A 15,032-nucleotide genomic window follows, 5' to 3' on the forward strand; every position below is an offset into this window, starting at 1 on the left:
GCTTTGAAGCCAACCAACGGCCGACAACTCCACTTCTGAATGTCAGGGCCGGACCCCATTCTTCCTCACAAACGACAGATATTGTTTCGCATTGTGCTGCCAAAGAATGACTTCCAAAAGGTATTTTCTTTTTCAACAATACAAAGACGCGAGCACATATTTTGCATCCCTTAAAAGACAACATGGTGTGTCTATAAGAATTAACTTGCAAGACTTGCTTCAACAATAAAACTTTTGTCATTGATATTCTGGATGAACAAGTTTCTGATGAACCCTGCAAATTGTTTTTAGATGTTTTATATGCATATTACATATTGTATCATTATTGGTTAGTGGTGTTGAAGGGGGTTGAACCGGTCAGCAAGGTGTCATGTTTCATTTCAAATTACAAATAAACACACAAAACTTATTATATTGATAATTGATTTCATAAATTATGTTCATTGGTTCGTATTTCAACAGAATAGCAGGTGGAAAAATTGTATTTCTTGATGCGAGGTTGGTTGTTCCCCACAGCCGCATATGCAGAATGGCACAGAAAATTACAATGTCTATATTGTGATCTTCGCTTGTTTTAAAGAATCAAGCACATACATAATGAAATAAATGTGATAAACCACATAAACCAGTGAATAATAATTAATTTGAAATAGAGTGAAATTTTAGAGGGCAGTTTTTAATGATTACTGCAATGGTCACTTTGGAAGAACTTAAATATTTACATAGTTACGTCAAGTGGTGCAGGAACAGTGGGGTAAAAGGGTACATTGTACCCCCTCAAACTTTTAGGATGGGTACAGTACCACTTTGAAAATTTGCCTTGCAAGTTCAAATAGTAAGGGTATAAGGGGGATACCCTTCCATGTAGTATACCAATTGTCAGCCTCACTTCCACGTAGTACACCGTGGACTGCATTTTGCAGACTAACGAGGCTCTGGCGTCAGGACCTACGGCCAATATAATCCTTGCATGGCTATGTGTGTGTTGTCCTGTGTTTTGTTCTTATGTGTGCTGACTGCCCCCTTTACAGCCTCAGCTTGTAACCCAAGTAAGAATATCTTAGTCCTTATACATTACGGTTATATTATATTAGTTATATTTCAGTTATGGTAAGGGGCTGGACCCTGTATAATGTGACGTGTGCAATATAGTCCCAAATTTACGAATTCAATCAATCAATAAAGTTCAAATAGTAATAACAAATGCTAGAAGTGGATTTTAGTTATATAAAACCCTTTTCGCCCAAAATTACACAAATCCCTTCAGAAATTATCGTTCACAATTTTTTCTAAATCTGGTATATTTTCAGTATACTAATGCCTGTGTCTTTCGAAAACGCGCGAGTATAGAGAAGATATTCTGATTTTATTCGAGAGCTAATGGAAAATATCAAATGAATCGACCGCAAGTTATAGATTAAAATCCGTACTCGTTGGAATCTCAATTGGAAGTGCTTGTCTAGCTCGCATGATGCAAATAATGTTACGGTAGACCAGGGCATAACGGATCAATTTTTCTTTACAACAGTTTTTATTGGCCAAGGAATTAGGCTAGCAACACAAAACTCTACTAAAAAATTAATTATAGTTTCTACTACATGTGCATAGCATTGAAAGAACCAGAAGTTGAAACTACAATTCAGAAAAAAATATTTTGTGAGACACTGCAATTGATCCGTATTGCCCTGATAGCAGGGGTAAAACGGATCACTAACGGGGCAATATGGATCAGTTTAATTTTATGTATATAACATAAGATAGATTAAAAACGTAAAAAACAAAAAGTACCGTATACTGTATTACAGTTTTGGGATCTGACATATACCGCACACAAATTGTTTTCTTCCGACAGCATTTGCGCAACGCTCATGATACCATTTACGACAGGACTGACATTGAATCCAATCTCCCATCTGTGCACATCTTGGATCATCATATGAAATGTTACAAAAACTACAAGAATTGCTAGCAATCATGTCTACATTCGACATGACATTTCTTCGTACGACCTGACTTTTGAAACGCCCTGCTTTCTGCTTGCCTTTGGAAGTGGATGCCGTGCTTGTGTTTTGTTTTGCCTTCATTGTTGAAATGTGTTGTGGAGATGTAATGTGCAATGTTGTTCGGCGCTGTCTTTGTACTCGTGGAGACATCACTTTCTGTGGGGATGGCAATAATTGTCGAACTTGTTCTTGTGTGCCATCGCCGCTTTCTCTACTGCAACTTGCTGTCTTGCTCGATGAGAGATCAAACTGATCCATGGATGCTGTATCTGAATTGTCCTTATTAGCAATTAAATTTAACTTGTGTGCTGGAATTGCACGCCGGTTTAGTGGAAAGATTCCAGTGGTCTCAATTGCTTTGACACCATTCCCAACTGTTGCGGTCTCTCTCCAAGCTCTGTCGAAAATATGTCCAAACACAAATTTATTAATAGTACGATTATGGTGTTGGTGTTGCCACTGAGTTGCATACTGGTGATAATACGATTTCAGGGGTTTGAAAACAACGACATCAAGAGGTTGCAATATATGTGTGGTGTGAGGAGGAAGCAATAACAATTCAATGTTATTTTCTTGGCATGTATCTGCAATGTCAAGTGCTACGTGTGCACGGTGTCCATCAAGAACTAGAATATCTTTTCCAGGAGCTCGGTGTTTCTGGAAATGTTGAAGCCACACTCGAAAAGCATCTTCTGTCACCCATCCGGAATCTGTCATACAAAAATCTGTACCCGGAGGCATATCATCAAGAAATTCATCATGCCGTCGTATGCCTTTAAATATAACAAATGGCGGAATAAACACTCCTGTTGCACTTGCACAAACCAGAACAGTTACATTTTCTCCTCTTTCGGCACTTGTTATGGACACTACATTACGGGCGCCTTTCTGCGCTACTATTAGCGGGGGTCGATTGTTCAAAGGAAATCCTGTTTCATCTTGGTTGTAGATGCATTCAGGGCGATTTTGTAGGTTACAGTCTGCCATTATCTGCTGTAACGTCTCGTAGAATTGTTGAACATTAGCACCTGTCATAGCCATACCTCTTGCCTGCGAGAGACCTTGTGGTTTGCGTATGCTGAGTTCTGGGTGGCGTTGCTTAAATCCATGGAACCAGTCTTCAACTGCTAGTCCTTTTTCTTTATTAAAGGGATGCGGTATGTTCTCTTTCTCTGCAAACTTGAAAACGTATCTTCGCACAGCTTTGGGTGTTAGCCCGAATCCTCTTCGAGCTAAATCACACAATCTCGAAGAAAAAGCCTGCTCAAACTCATCACTACTAAACACTTTCTTTACACCAGGACGACCAACGTCATCTGATCCACCAGATGTTCTTCGTTGCAATGAAGTATACGGCACACCACAAAGTTCCGCAGCTTGCCGAATAGTCTTTTCTCCAGATGTCACCAAACGCACAGCTTCACACATTCCTACTACAGACCACGAATTTCTGGTGGACTTCTTTTGATAATCGCGAACCATCTGGAAATTGAAAGCGTCGTGTTAGAAGAGATACTGTTAAGTAAAAGTACGTAAAACGTACTGAAAGTGGGAGATCCATTTTGCCCCGTTTTGGCCGATCCGTAATGCCCTGATTTGCATATTCTCGACATATGTCCATTTAAATAATAACAAATAGGGTTAGTCATATCAAATACTGGCACATCGCAAAAACACACCCTACCTTATCACATGTTAAATTGTAGAGCACTTAAACCCCTACATTCTACAATGCAACCTTACCAAACGTCGAACAAAACTTACAATGGGTACTTTTACTGCACCGTCTCCACCAACTTGCTTACAACAATCACTTGTCACAGACGCGCGCCAACTGCCACAGCGAACAAAGACAGGCAGCGAGTAAGCGGGCAGATGGCAGCATGATCGGCTATATTTTTCAAGTTCGTGCCTGCAACAGTTTTCTTTGCAGGTCACGTGAACCTTACGTTGATCCATAATGCCCTGGTCTACCCTAGGAGATTTACGTGGCGAATTTGTTGAATATTTTTGCGATGATATAGTCATTGTTTCAAAAAATGAAAATGAACATCTTGAACACATGCGTATTGTATTGGATAGACTCAAAAAATATGGTGTTATTACACTTGCGTGCTAAGAAATATACCCACCTCAAACTTTTGACATAAAATGTTTACTTTCTTCCAACCGTTTGGAGGCACTAGTGAACTCTGCATTCGCCTATCCAAATGGAAGCGTCTAATCCTACTTAATGTAGATAAGTTCAGCAATAAATATGTATGACGTGTTCTGACAAGTAAAATAATCGCTGTTAGAATTGATTTTTTGAGAACTTTCTGCATTATTCGCTATCAGAATTTTATCAGTGTGTTATTGTGTGCATAAGTTTATTAGTGTTGTTTTGTAAAATGCACACAACACCGGAATTAACTGCGCAAGCGCTTGCTTTAGTCCAAAGTGGTCTTAGTCAGAGAGATGTGGCGCGACCGTTGGATATGACTCGCTCAGCAGTTCGAAGGGTGTGCCAACATTATGAAGAGCCTGATTCCTTTCGTCGGCGGCGACCAGTAGCAGGGAGAAGGCATTCTACAACTGTGAGAGATGACCGCTTTATTGTGTCAACAATGCTAAGAAACCGTCGATTTAATGCAGTTCAAGTGCAACAACAGCTCCGTGAGGTTAGAGGTGTAGTTATTAGTCAGTGGACAGTAAGACGTAGGCTACAGGAAGGGAACCTGACCCCTCGAAGAGCTGCAACTGGTCCAAAACTAACACCGGTTCGTCGTCGAGCTGGCATTCGGTTCGCACAATATCATCAGAACTGGAGATTGGAGCAATGGAAGTCTGTTCTGTTCTCCGATGAGACCATGATTTATTTGTCTCTATGGCAACGACAAGAGAAAAAGAGTTGAGCTTTCATCCGAGTGATCGTCAATTCAGACAAATGGATGGGGAGGGGTCAACACAGAAATAATCAATGTAATAATACTAATTCTACAAAACTAAACAAAATAGTGTTAAGCAAATTAACTACTAAGGAGATTAAACCATCATCACTACGTGCAGCTAATTCCAATCTCTTGCTGAACCCTTCCGTCATATCAGGTGTCCGGTTAGACTAGGGCCTAAACGTGCTAGCTGGATGTGGAGTGTATGCTTGAGAATGAATACCTTACACCAATATCGGTAGACTGAGTGACGTAATACTGCACTGTGCGATCTATCGGCCTTTACATTAACTAAACCTTTCTTCGTACTTTAAGCGAGAGAGATGTCAAAATTCTACACAGGCTATAGAGGGAGTGGGTTTGCGTGGAGGAGAGAAAACTCCTATTACTAGTCTTCGCATGCTTCGCTCTGCCCACTCGACCTCTCCACCCCCCTCTTTCTCTGTCGCTATGCGCGGCCTTCCTCCAGAGATAGACGTGAATCTAGACGCCAGATCGGAAGGGAGATTAATAAATGCGTGTCTTCGCAAAGGGTCCCTCTTACCATGAGCGTCGCCAGAAATTTTCCTAGGGGGGGGGGTCGAATCAAAGATGTCGGGGACACCCCATCCCCTCAAAAATATTGTGATACAGACCAGGGGCATATGCAGAAGTTTGTCAAGGAGGGGTTCATTTTTAAAATTATTACATCATCGGTATTTTAAATTGTTATTATTATTATTATTATTATTATTATTATATTAGTATTATTATTACTACTACTATTACTAGTAGTAATAGTAGTAGTAGCCGTTTTAGTTTAGTTTATTTTAGCATCCAATAAGTTTATTATGAATAATAGTACTTGTTACAACAAAGATTACATAATAGTTATCTACTTCTAACACTTGTAGCAGTAGCAGCAGCAAACGCAGTAGTACAAGAAGCTTCAAAACGTGTGAAAGTTACAAATTAACAGAGATACAGTGTTGCAAATTATGAAAGTTTCGTACGAAATTCGATATCTCAAGAACATTTTTAAACAATGACGCAAAATGAGGAGAAATGAAGTGCTTCATTTATAAATTGCCATAAATTGAAAAAAAGTAGATGGAAATTTCCAGGGGGTCGACCGACCGGTTCTACCCCACCTGTCGACGCCCATGCCTCTTACGCCCTCCCCCAAAAGCACTGGACAATAACCACCAAGTTAAAAAAAAGGATAAAGCTAAAATAGTAGTTTTCTATTTAATTTATAGCAATGCTAATGTTGATTGGTCTAGTCCTGCCACTCAGGAGACTCGACTTCGATGCCCGGAGTAAATAAATTTTACGTGAGACTCAAGCGGTCCAGGGGGTCCGGACCCTCTCCGAAAGATTTACCAAGTAAAATATAAATAAATAATGAGAGATATGTTTCTTTAGCGTTTGTTGTACAGTCACGGACACTTCTGGGTTGTAACGATACCATTAAGCCCCCTGCACACGGGGACAGTAGTGGCGGCCAGTAGTACTAGCCAGTAATGGCCGCTACTAATTATCCCTCTACTGTCCCCGTGTGCAGGGGTACTTCCGCTTCAACGTTCAGTAGACTACTGGCGGCCACCAAACTCAAACATGTTTGAGTTTAGTGGACGCCAGAGGGCCAGTAACAGGGTCACGTGACCTAGTGGCAGCCATTATTGGACGTGTCTTTAAAGGTACTGGCCGCCAGTAGAGCGCTAGACTCTGTTTGTGATTACTTTCGTATTTACTTTCGTTGCGAAATTTCACACCGGAAATTTGTTCAAAATCTGAAGAAGCGAAGACAAAACCAACTGCTAGTGTAAAATGGAGTGCGGACAATATCGGTACATTTTTAGAAACTTACATAAACTATGAACTACTATGGAATGTTCGTCATTCTGATTATGACAACAAGGCAAAGAGGGAGAGTTCAATGATAAAGTTAAAGAGTGAATTAATAGGACTAGGGGTCGCAGTTCCCGACTTGAGTTTTTTGAGAGCCCGTATAAAGGCTATAAAGGCCACGTACAGAGGTGAACTCCTGAAAGTGAGTGAATCAAAAGCAAGTGGAGCGGGCACTGACGACGTCTACGTACCGAAACTACCATGGTTCACTGCAGCCGACAGTTTCTTGAGAGATGTAGTCATCAAACTGTTGACAGTGAACAGAATGTCGACAAATCGATTGAAGAGGACTCATCAGAACCCCCAGTTGTGCCTACTTTTTACACACCTAATACCAAAAAACGGCGTGGAAGCAACTTATTTAAAGTTGAGGGTGCGATTGCAAAATTACAAAAAATAACTGAGAGTCGCCCGTCAACTTCAAACAAACTCCAGTCCGACGAGGTTGACGTATTTGGAAAATATGTTGCAGCTCAGTTGAGGGACCTTCCCATGAGGAACCGACTTACTTGCCAAGACAAACTTCAATCTATGCTAACAAAAGGGAGATTGCAATTATTGGAATCCCCACGACCTTCACCTTCTCCGATGTTATCTGGAGCCACGTCCTACGTCGGTAATTCTGATGACGACGATAGTATTCAAAAAGAATTTATAGCTGAAGGAGATTTTGTTTACAGACATTTACATTGAAATGACATTACCTGACAAACAAATTTTGTTCTGTGTACTTTACAAATCATTACAATTAATATTACATTTCATAATAAATTGTACTAACGAAAATTGATATCTCTTTTGAATCACCTCTTTTATGGTTAGCATAGTTGTTCGGACTAACAACCCCTAAAAGATATGCACATTTCTGCACTTATTTACTTTCAACTCACCAGTCTTACTAAGAATTTGCTACTCTTTTTACAAATGTTTATTAAATGATACAAAAGACAGACCCAGTATTGATTTTTCTACTACCCTATACTATAAATTAACAAGTTAGCAAGCAATAATTGTGAGATCTTAACTTCATATATTCTTGTAATGCTGTCGTTATTGCTGTAAGTACTTCTGGCATAAAACTAGAAATGGTGTTGGCTGGTATTCGAAACATGATTGCTAGAGTTTCGTAACTGTCACCAGTAGCTAAAAATCGTAAGGCAACCTCTAGTTTTGGACGGGCAGGAACTGCGTTTTTCATTAGCGTATCTGTTTTTTGATATTTTATGTTCAATTAAATTACACAGTTCGTTAAATTGCCCCACACTCATTCTCATAATTCTCTTGTATTCCAGAGGATCCTCCTCGCAAGTTCCCGCAGTATTGTAGCCGAAGCTCCCAGCTGATCTCTACGACACACCCAGTCTTTAACCCAGTACGCCCTCTTTTTGGTTACTATTTCTTGAAGCTGTTCACTTAAACAATGTACAATATCGCTTACAGCCTCATCAACAGCTTCCTCGAAATCTTCATGAACCTCCTTCATGTTCTCGCACATCCTCTGACTGTTGCACTCACCACGTCCACACAAAAAAATTGGCTACTGCCTGCCAGTAATGGAAGCCATTACTGTCCTCGTGTGTAAGCCTACTGTCCGGCCATTTCACTGGCTGACACTTCTAGCCGCCAGTACTGGCGGCCAGTACTGTCCCCGTGTGCAGGGGGCTTTAGCTTTCGATGGGATTGTTACAAAAAACCAGTGCCCGTGACTGTACGTATAAGCCTCCCCTGGGTACGGGGTTGTTTCGTTACTGTAATTCTGAAGTAAAATGGATAACTGAAATGTTTAGAGACTGGAGACGAGACTCAATCCAAAACGAGACAAGCATTTGTAACTGATGCCGAGACCGAGAACGAGACAGGTTGCTTCATTCACGAGATTCATCTCGTTATGTACCGACCCATACAAACTGATAATACGAAAATCTACAAAATGGTTTGATGGCAATAATTGCTTTTTCTAATAATAGTGTAAAGTGTTCGTCGCTAAGCAACGTGTTGCCAAGATGTCAAAAAATTGTGAATGCTGCCAGATGACGTACCAAATATTGCAGCTCCGTTCGTCAGAGCCGGAGGCGAGGAAGTCTGTGCAAGGTTGGCCCCGCAGTTCGACGTAGGCGGTAGCGCGACGTCTGCGGTTCGTGGAAACGATCGACGGGCCGAGGTGATTCCTTGAGCCGCTTCCCAGCGCAAAGCAACATGCCGGCGTACTCCCGAACACCTTGACTAGACGTTGCGCGAGAGAAGATGACGTCACCTGCCAGCCGGGCCGGGGTTCGGCACCGGGCGCTGTCTCTTCGACGCCGCCACTCACCCCTTGGAGCTTGCAGGTCCGAGGGGAAGGGCTCTTGGCGGGAGCCTGAACAAACGCCAGTGGTCGTCGGGAGTTTCCTCCAGCCCTGCGAAGAGCCTTGCAACACGACGGAAATCGCAGTGCCAGCAAGGTTGCCATCGTTAGCTGTGTCTGTTCAAATGTAAATAGACATTGTACTCATGTAAATAACTGTAAATAGGAACTTTGTAAAACTAAATAATTGTAAACAGATGTACATATGTAAATATTTTTGTAGAGTGTAAGTTAATAATATACACATTTTATGAATGTAAACTTCATACATACTGAAGCGTAAAATAAACATTGTAAACTATTCTTGCTTTTTTAATGCAAATTCTCAAATATGTCCCTGTACGTTCCTTTACAAAACTAAAAACAAAAGCAAAATGACACTCATTATAATGCTAAGTTTAATAATTTTGCACTCGAAGTTTGTACAGACATTTTAGATCACATCTCCAATATACAGCTAAATGTTTGTAATCTTTCTCAACTTCGGTGTGGAAGTTATTTGATGAGAGAAATTACAATTACTCTCTAACTGTGTAATGAAAATATGTTTGCAACTCTTGCACAAAAAGGTTGGTATATTAAGGTTGGTATATACAGAATAACACAGATACTCAAGTTATCAATGTCTGATTGATCAAAATAGTTCATTTGTATGATATACTCTTAACCATTGTTCGCCCTACCATTACATATATGGTTAATTTCACAGAATTTGAAACCAAGGTGCCATGTTTTTTCCATTGAATTATGGTGGCAAACACTTTATTCTCTTTAAAAATATGTGATATTTCTTGTATGTCAACTTTATTTTAACTCCAGATGTCCAAATGTTGGCATATATTGAATATTGGAAATATTGTATAGCTCTTCAGAAATCTTTTATTGAAATTTGATTAAGTTCCTGATAGCCTATTCCATCTATTCTACACTTGAAGTGTTAATTACATATGTATTTTCCATTTTGGATATATACTCTATGATACTACACCATTACAAAACTTTGGGTGTATTATAGGTGTTCTGGGTATGGAGATATTAGTGTGGAGCTTCTCAGGCGTCACAAACATGGTTCACAGGATTTTTCCTCTCCATAATACTCGTACATGGTTCAAGTGTAAATCTCCAAATATTGTGTGCAATTAATTAAAATTTTAATCATTATTACAATTTATGGTGGTCATGTAGTATTTGACAGTGGTCAGGTTTGTGACCTGAGACAGCTTATTATGTTATTATGCAGATATGAATGGCTAGATTGGTGTATTTATTTTCTATTTAACAGTGGCAGTGATAATAGTGAATGCAGGTAGGTATTAGTGATTGTCAGTGCCGGATCTACAAATCTAGCCCCCCCCCCCGCAAAATATTACCAAAGGCCCCTTCTACCTTTACACCCTCATGTTGATAATGTCACATATAAGGGCCTAGAAAGTGATTCAAAAGTCCCTTAACACCCCTATAAAAAAGTAAAGGACTCAGGCTGGATACAATTGGTCATGATAGATGATAGAAACAAGTTAGGCTTAGGAGGGACCACATTGGTGTGTTCCAACCGGACGTCCGCCATATTGGTGGCCGCAATATTGAATTCAACTCAAAATGTTTAAATGGGAATGGGGATACATTTGTTACATAACATTTTTCCTGATTAAAGGCAGGTAGAAGAAACCTTCACCACGCATTTCTCGCAAAATTCTAGCCTGATTTGATTCTAGTCTGACTGCCACGCAGGATTTTGAGGGTTTTTTTTGGATTTGATTTAGTTTATTTTACTTCGCGTTTTGTGCCTCTTGGCTAATTTGCGAAGATGGGGATGAGTGATGAAATGATGAAATTGATGAATGGACATTCACAAACAACCAAGCCCGACCGGGATTCGAACCCGGGACCCTTGGCGTCGCAGCGCGATGTGCTAACCACTCGGCCACAGGGTCGGGCTGCCACGCAGGAAACCCGGGTTCTAATTTTCCAGGCTTTGTCCCCGCTCTAGAGCACGCCCATGTGTGTGTGTGGGGGGGGGGGGGGTAAAGACGGCCCCATTGTGGTGCTGATCACATCACCTCCAAGATGGAAATCGAAAATATGTGGGGCATATCTTAAATGTGCCTGTATGGCACGGTGCTATATGCACAGTGAACTTTAACTTTACCTGTATATATTATATTCGTTTCTGTTCTCCTGAGTGACTACGTTTATTTTTTAAATACGCGAACCTTCTACTATGTCAATAGCTGAGGGCCCCTTAAAGGCTTACTTGTCTCCGCCCCCCACCCTCACTGCGGGATTTTGCGGCTTGTAGATCCGGCACTGCACATTATTGATCAATAACAGTATAACTTATTTGATTTAATTTACTTTGCTTTTCTGCCATTTTCGGATAATTTAGAAGATGAGGATGTTTGGTGACAAGATGCAATTTATGAAAGGACAATTGCACAGATACATGGACAGGACACAACTGAAGAGCCACAAATCATTTTGCTGGCGTCAGACTCTCGTTACATAATGGTCACACTGAATCCCATTTAAGCCGAATATTTATAATATTTGTGTTTATTTTTTAACAACAACAACAAAAAATTTAAGCACACTTTCGTAGCTCACAATTGTGAAAGTTCTTGAATGATGTTTATCTAATTGTTTACGTTCATAGTCCAAGCCAATAAAGCGTTTCATTGTCCACCATTTTCACCCAAAATGCAAAAGGGTAGCATCTACCAGCTGCCGTTTGCAGCGGCGCGCACTGATTTGCTCCGCAAACTTGCTTTCTCCGTTTCTTTGATGTTGTGCCCGGCCTTGTTCTACACACTCTGAGTATATTTTCCTCTTGTAGCACCGTTCCGATTTTTCTCGTGTTCTTAAATATCTTCATTGTTGCTTGAAAGTAATACTCAACAATGGTTGTATCACTCTCGCTGTCTGAATCGACAATATTTCCATTGTTTCTGTATATCGTTGCCATGGAATTGAAATTATTCAGACGAATATGAAACAACGTATAGCACGAAAAGGTTTCTAATATTTTGCCAACTCAGCCCTTCTTGTGTCAGCGCACAGCTCAAGAAACGGACTTTCGTGTAGGAGAGGTAGCTACAATGTCACGCTAATGGTTAATTATCAGTCGACTAGAAGGAGTGTGTTTTTCTACACGTGGGATTTCATAAGTACTAATTCAAAGAAGTGCTAACAAGAAACTGAAAACGATGAAATGAGAGATATTAAAAGCAGACTTAATTCAGGTAATGTTCATTACTCTTCTATTCATAAACTTGTATCTTCTTGTCTAATATAGAGAAATCGAAAATCTGGACGTTTTAGAAATAGTAAACGTACTTTCTTTGACTAAAAGAGGAATATAAATTAAGAGTTTCTGATCATTAAATATTTAGAAAATATTTAGAACTAATAGTACTTTCTATTCGTCTCCGTGAGGATGGAGAGGAAAGAAAGAACATGTAACAGAGATGATTCAGTCGCCAGAGCCTTCTTAGTCTGCATTCGATCTCGTTCATTGCTGTGGAGATGTTTTTATTTGAGTGACCTTATTAAATTGATCGGCGAAAGTTACACAACCTCATCCTTCTCTATAGGGCAATTAGTTCAAAAGAACCGGCTTATCTCTCGAGCAGATTCTCAATTCTTTCCGAATCAGAAAGCCTTGATAACAGGTCGCGCGGGAGAACTAAACTACTCATCCCCCTTCATAACTCAATTTTTTATTAAAATCTTTCACCGTGTCCACTTCTCGTCTTTGGAACTGGCTGCCCCTCGAAATTCGGAACTCATCTTCAGCATATGTCTTTAAGACACAATCAAAACATGTTTTACTGGGCACAAATAGTTAGCACATTAGTGCAAGCTTATACGTTAGTGACAAATTGAATACAGTTAAGTTCAGAAAACCACTGAAAACCCTTATTCACCTTAATATTTTAAATCTTTGACTACTGTCATGAATGTGTGTGTGTTTTGTTGTATGCGCGTGAGTATAGTTTAGACTTTTATTCCCGTATGTATCCCCCTTTTTGGTATTTTTTCCTTGTAATTTTATACTTTTCTTTCTTTGTTTTCAATATTTACCTTTGTACGAGTGTATTGGTTTAATGTTGTTTTCTAATTTTCATACGGGCCTCCCCCATGGCGCAGTGGTAGCGTCGTTGCCTTGTAATCAAGGGGTCCCGGGTTCGATACACAAGTGGTTCGGATCCCACTTTAAAACTGTAGGTCCAGTCCCGATTAGCCATACTGTGCATAAAGTGGACTTAAAACACCAACTCAACAACAACAACTATTTGCAAATATCTAGCCATGGAGAGGATAACTGCCTGGGGGAGCTGGAATCGTTCCGTAGCCACTTTCCGTCCGGTGAGCCACTTTGCAGGGGTCTCGCATCTCGAAGGTCATTCACAATGCACGGAATGCGTGAGTATATACAAGGAGAGGTATGTAGTGCTCCAATGAATTATTATAGACGCATCTCTTGTATTCTTTACATAACGCTCTTACCTTTCACCAAGAAGAAACACAAACCTCAAATGAGAGCCTCCTCGACAGCCTAGTGGTTAAGGTTGTCGCGTTGTACTAAAGGATTCCCGGGTTGGATCCCGGTGGGGGCTCAAAATCTCAAATAGAGAGAAACTATCTCCGAATGCAATGGTGGTGCCCTATTCAATGTCATTCATTAGAGTCCATATTAGTGGCTGGATGAAGATGAATGGCGTTAGATGGACGGGCACTCATAAAAGAACTAGGACTCTAACCTTGATCCATCGGTGCCAATGAAACAGGCTGGCCAGAAAGACATTCTAGCAGTTTCTCTCTCTTAAATTTAGTTAGGTGCAGGCTGCGGATCCCAAACCCAGTCAAAAAGAGATTTACACAAGCAGTGGCGTCGCTAGGCCATCTGCTTTGGGGGGGGGGCTGCAACCAGATACATGACTTACTACTATTGTAAATATTTTTAATGTTTGAAAATAGCAAAGTGATTAATAAGACAATAATATATAACAAGCATAAGGAATTTAAACTAACATAGACTTACTGCATTAATTTTTATTAAAATAGATGGATATTCTTGTCCTGTTTTTCTAATGCTGGTGAACTATGTCTTTATGTATCAGCTGTACTCTGCGGTTCGAATTTCTTGCAAAATTATCGATAACACAATCCACACACAATTCATGACACTCTTCCTTTTCTATGGCTAGTATTGCAAGTGAGGAAAGTGTGTCTTGGTCCATACTATTACTCAAAAATGTCTTGATTCTCTTCAAACAGCTAAAACTCCTCTCACACGATACTGATGTCACAGGAATTGTCACTGCAATTTGCAACATTCTGCATAAGTTCGGAAACATGTCTTTTGGAATGGCGTTCATTAAATGTACTATGGATGTGATGGTGTATGTCAAGTTCTTTAGGTAATTTTTTGCAACCATGATTTCAGCGATCTGTACTTGTAATTGAAAAGAGTTACAAAAACCACTCAAGAATTGAGGGTTCAAAAACAAGTCAAAATTTGTTGTAAGTAAAGAAGGTGACATATGCTGAATTCCAACCAGAACACTGGAAGTTGCTTTATCTTTGAAACAACTTTCCAGCTCATTTATCATTCGATCAATTAGAGTGTAAAAAAGTCCGCAGAATGCAGGTTTATCGGTATCAGTTGTGTGCCCCAGGTTTTCATTTACAACGTTGTCTTTCAGTGATGATGGTAATGTGTGAACACGTTTGTGAACTTTTGAATAATATTCAACAATTGTTTCATTGAGAGTTACCTTCTGTTTCGCAAATGACTCTGCCTCTTTGTATACAGAGTTAAAATATTATTCATTTCGCATACCGCGTAAAGTGTCGAGCACTGCA

At 40.1% G+C, this 15,032-nt stretch overlaps 1 protein-coding gene across 1 annotated transcript; it reads right to left on the reverse strand.

Moving 5' to 3' along the window:
* Positions 1–200: 200 nt before the first annotated feature.
* LOC145998296 (uncharacterized) lies at positions 201–3,431 on the reverse strand. The gene is made up of 2 exons (XM_083134699.1): positions 2,042–3,431; positions 201–274 (listed from the first exon to the last, which is right to left on the reverse strand). The coding sequence occupies exons 1-2, from the start codon at positions 3,429–3,431 to the stop codon at positions 201–203; spliced, it is 1,464 nt and encodes a 487-aa protein (XP_082990825.1).
* Between the last annotated feature and the right edge of the window lie 11,601 nt (positions 3,432–15,032).

The sequence above is a fragment of the Lepisma saccharinum genome, chromosome 14 (genome assembly GCF_977018435.1).
Source record: "Lepisma saccharinum chromosome 14, izLepSacc3.1, whole genome shotgun sequence".
Classification (NCBI taxonomy): Eukaryota; Metazoa; Arthropoda; class Insecta; order Zygentoma; family Lepismatidae; genus Lepisma; species Lepisma saccharinum.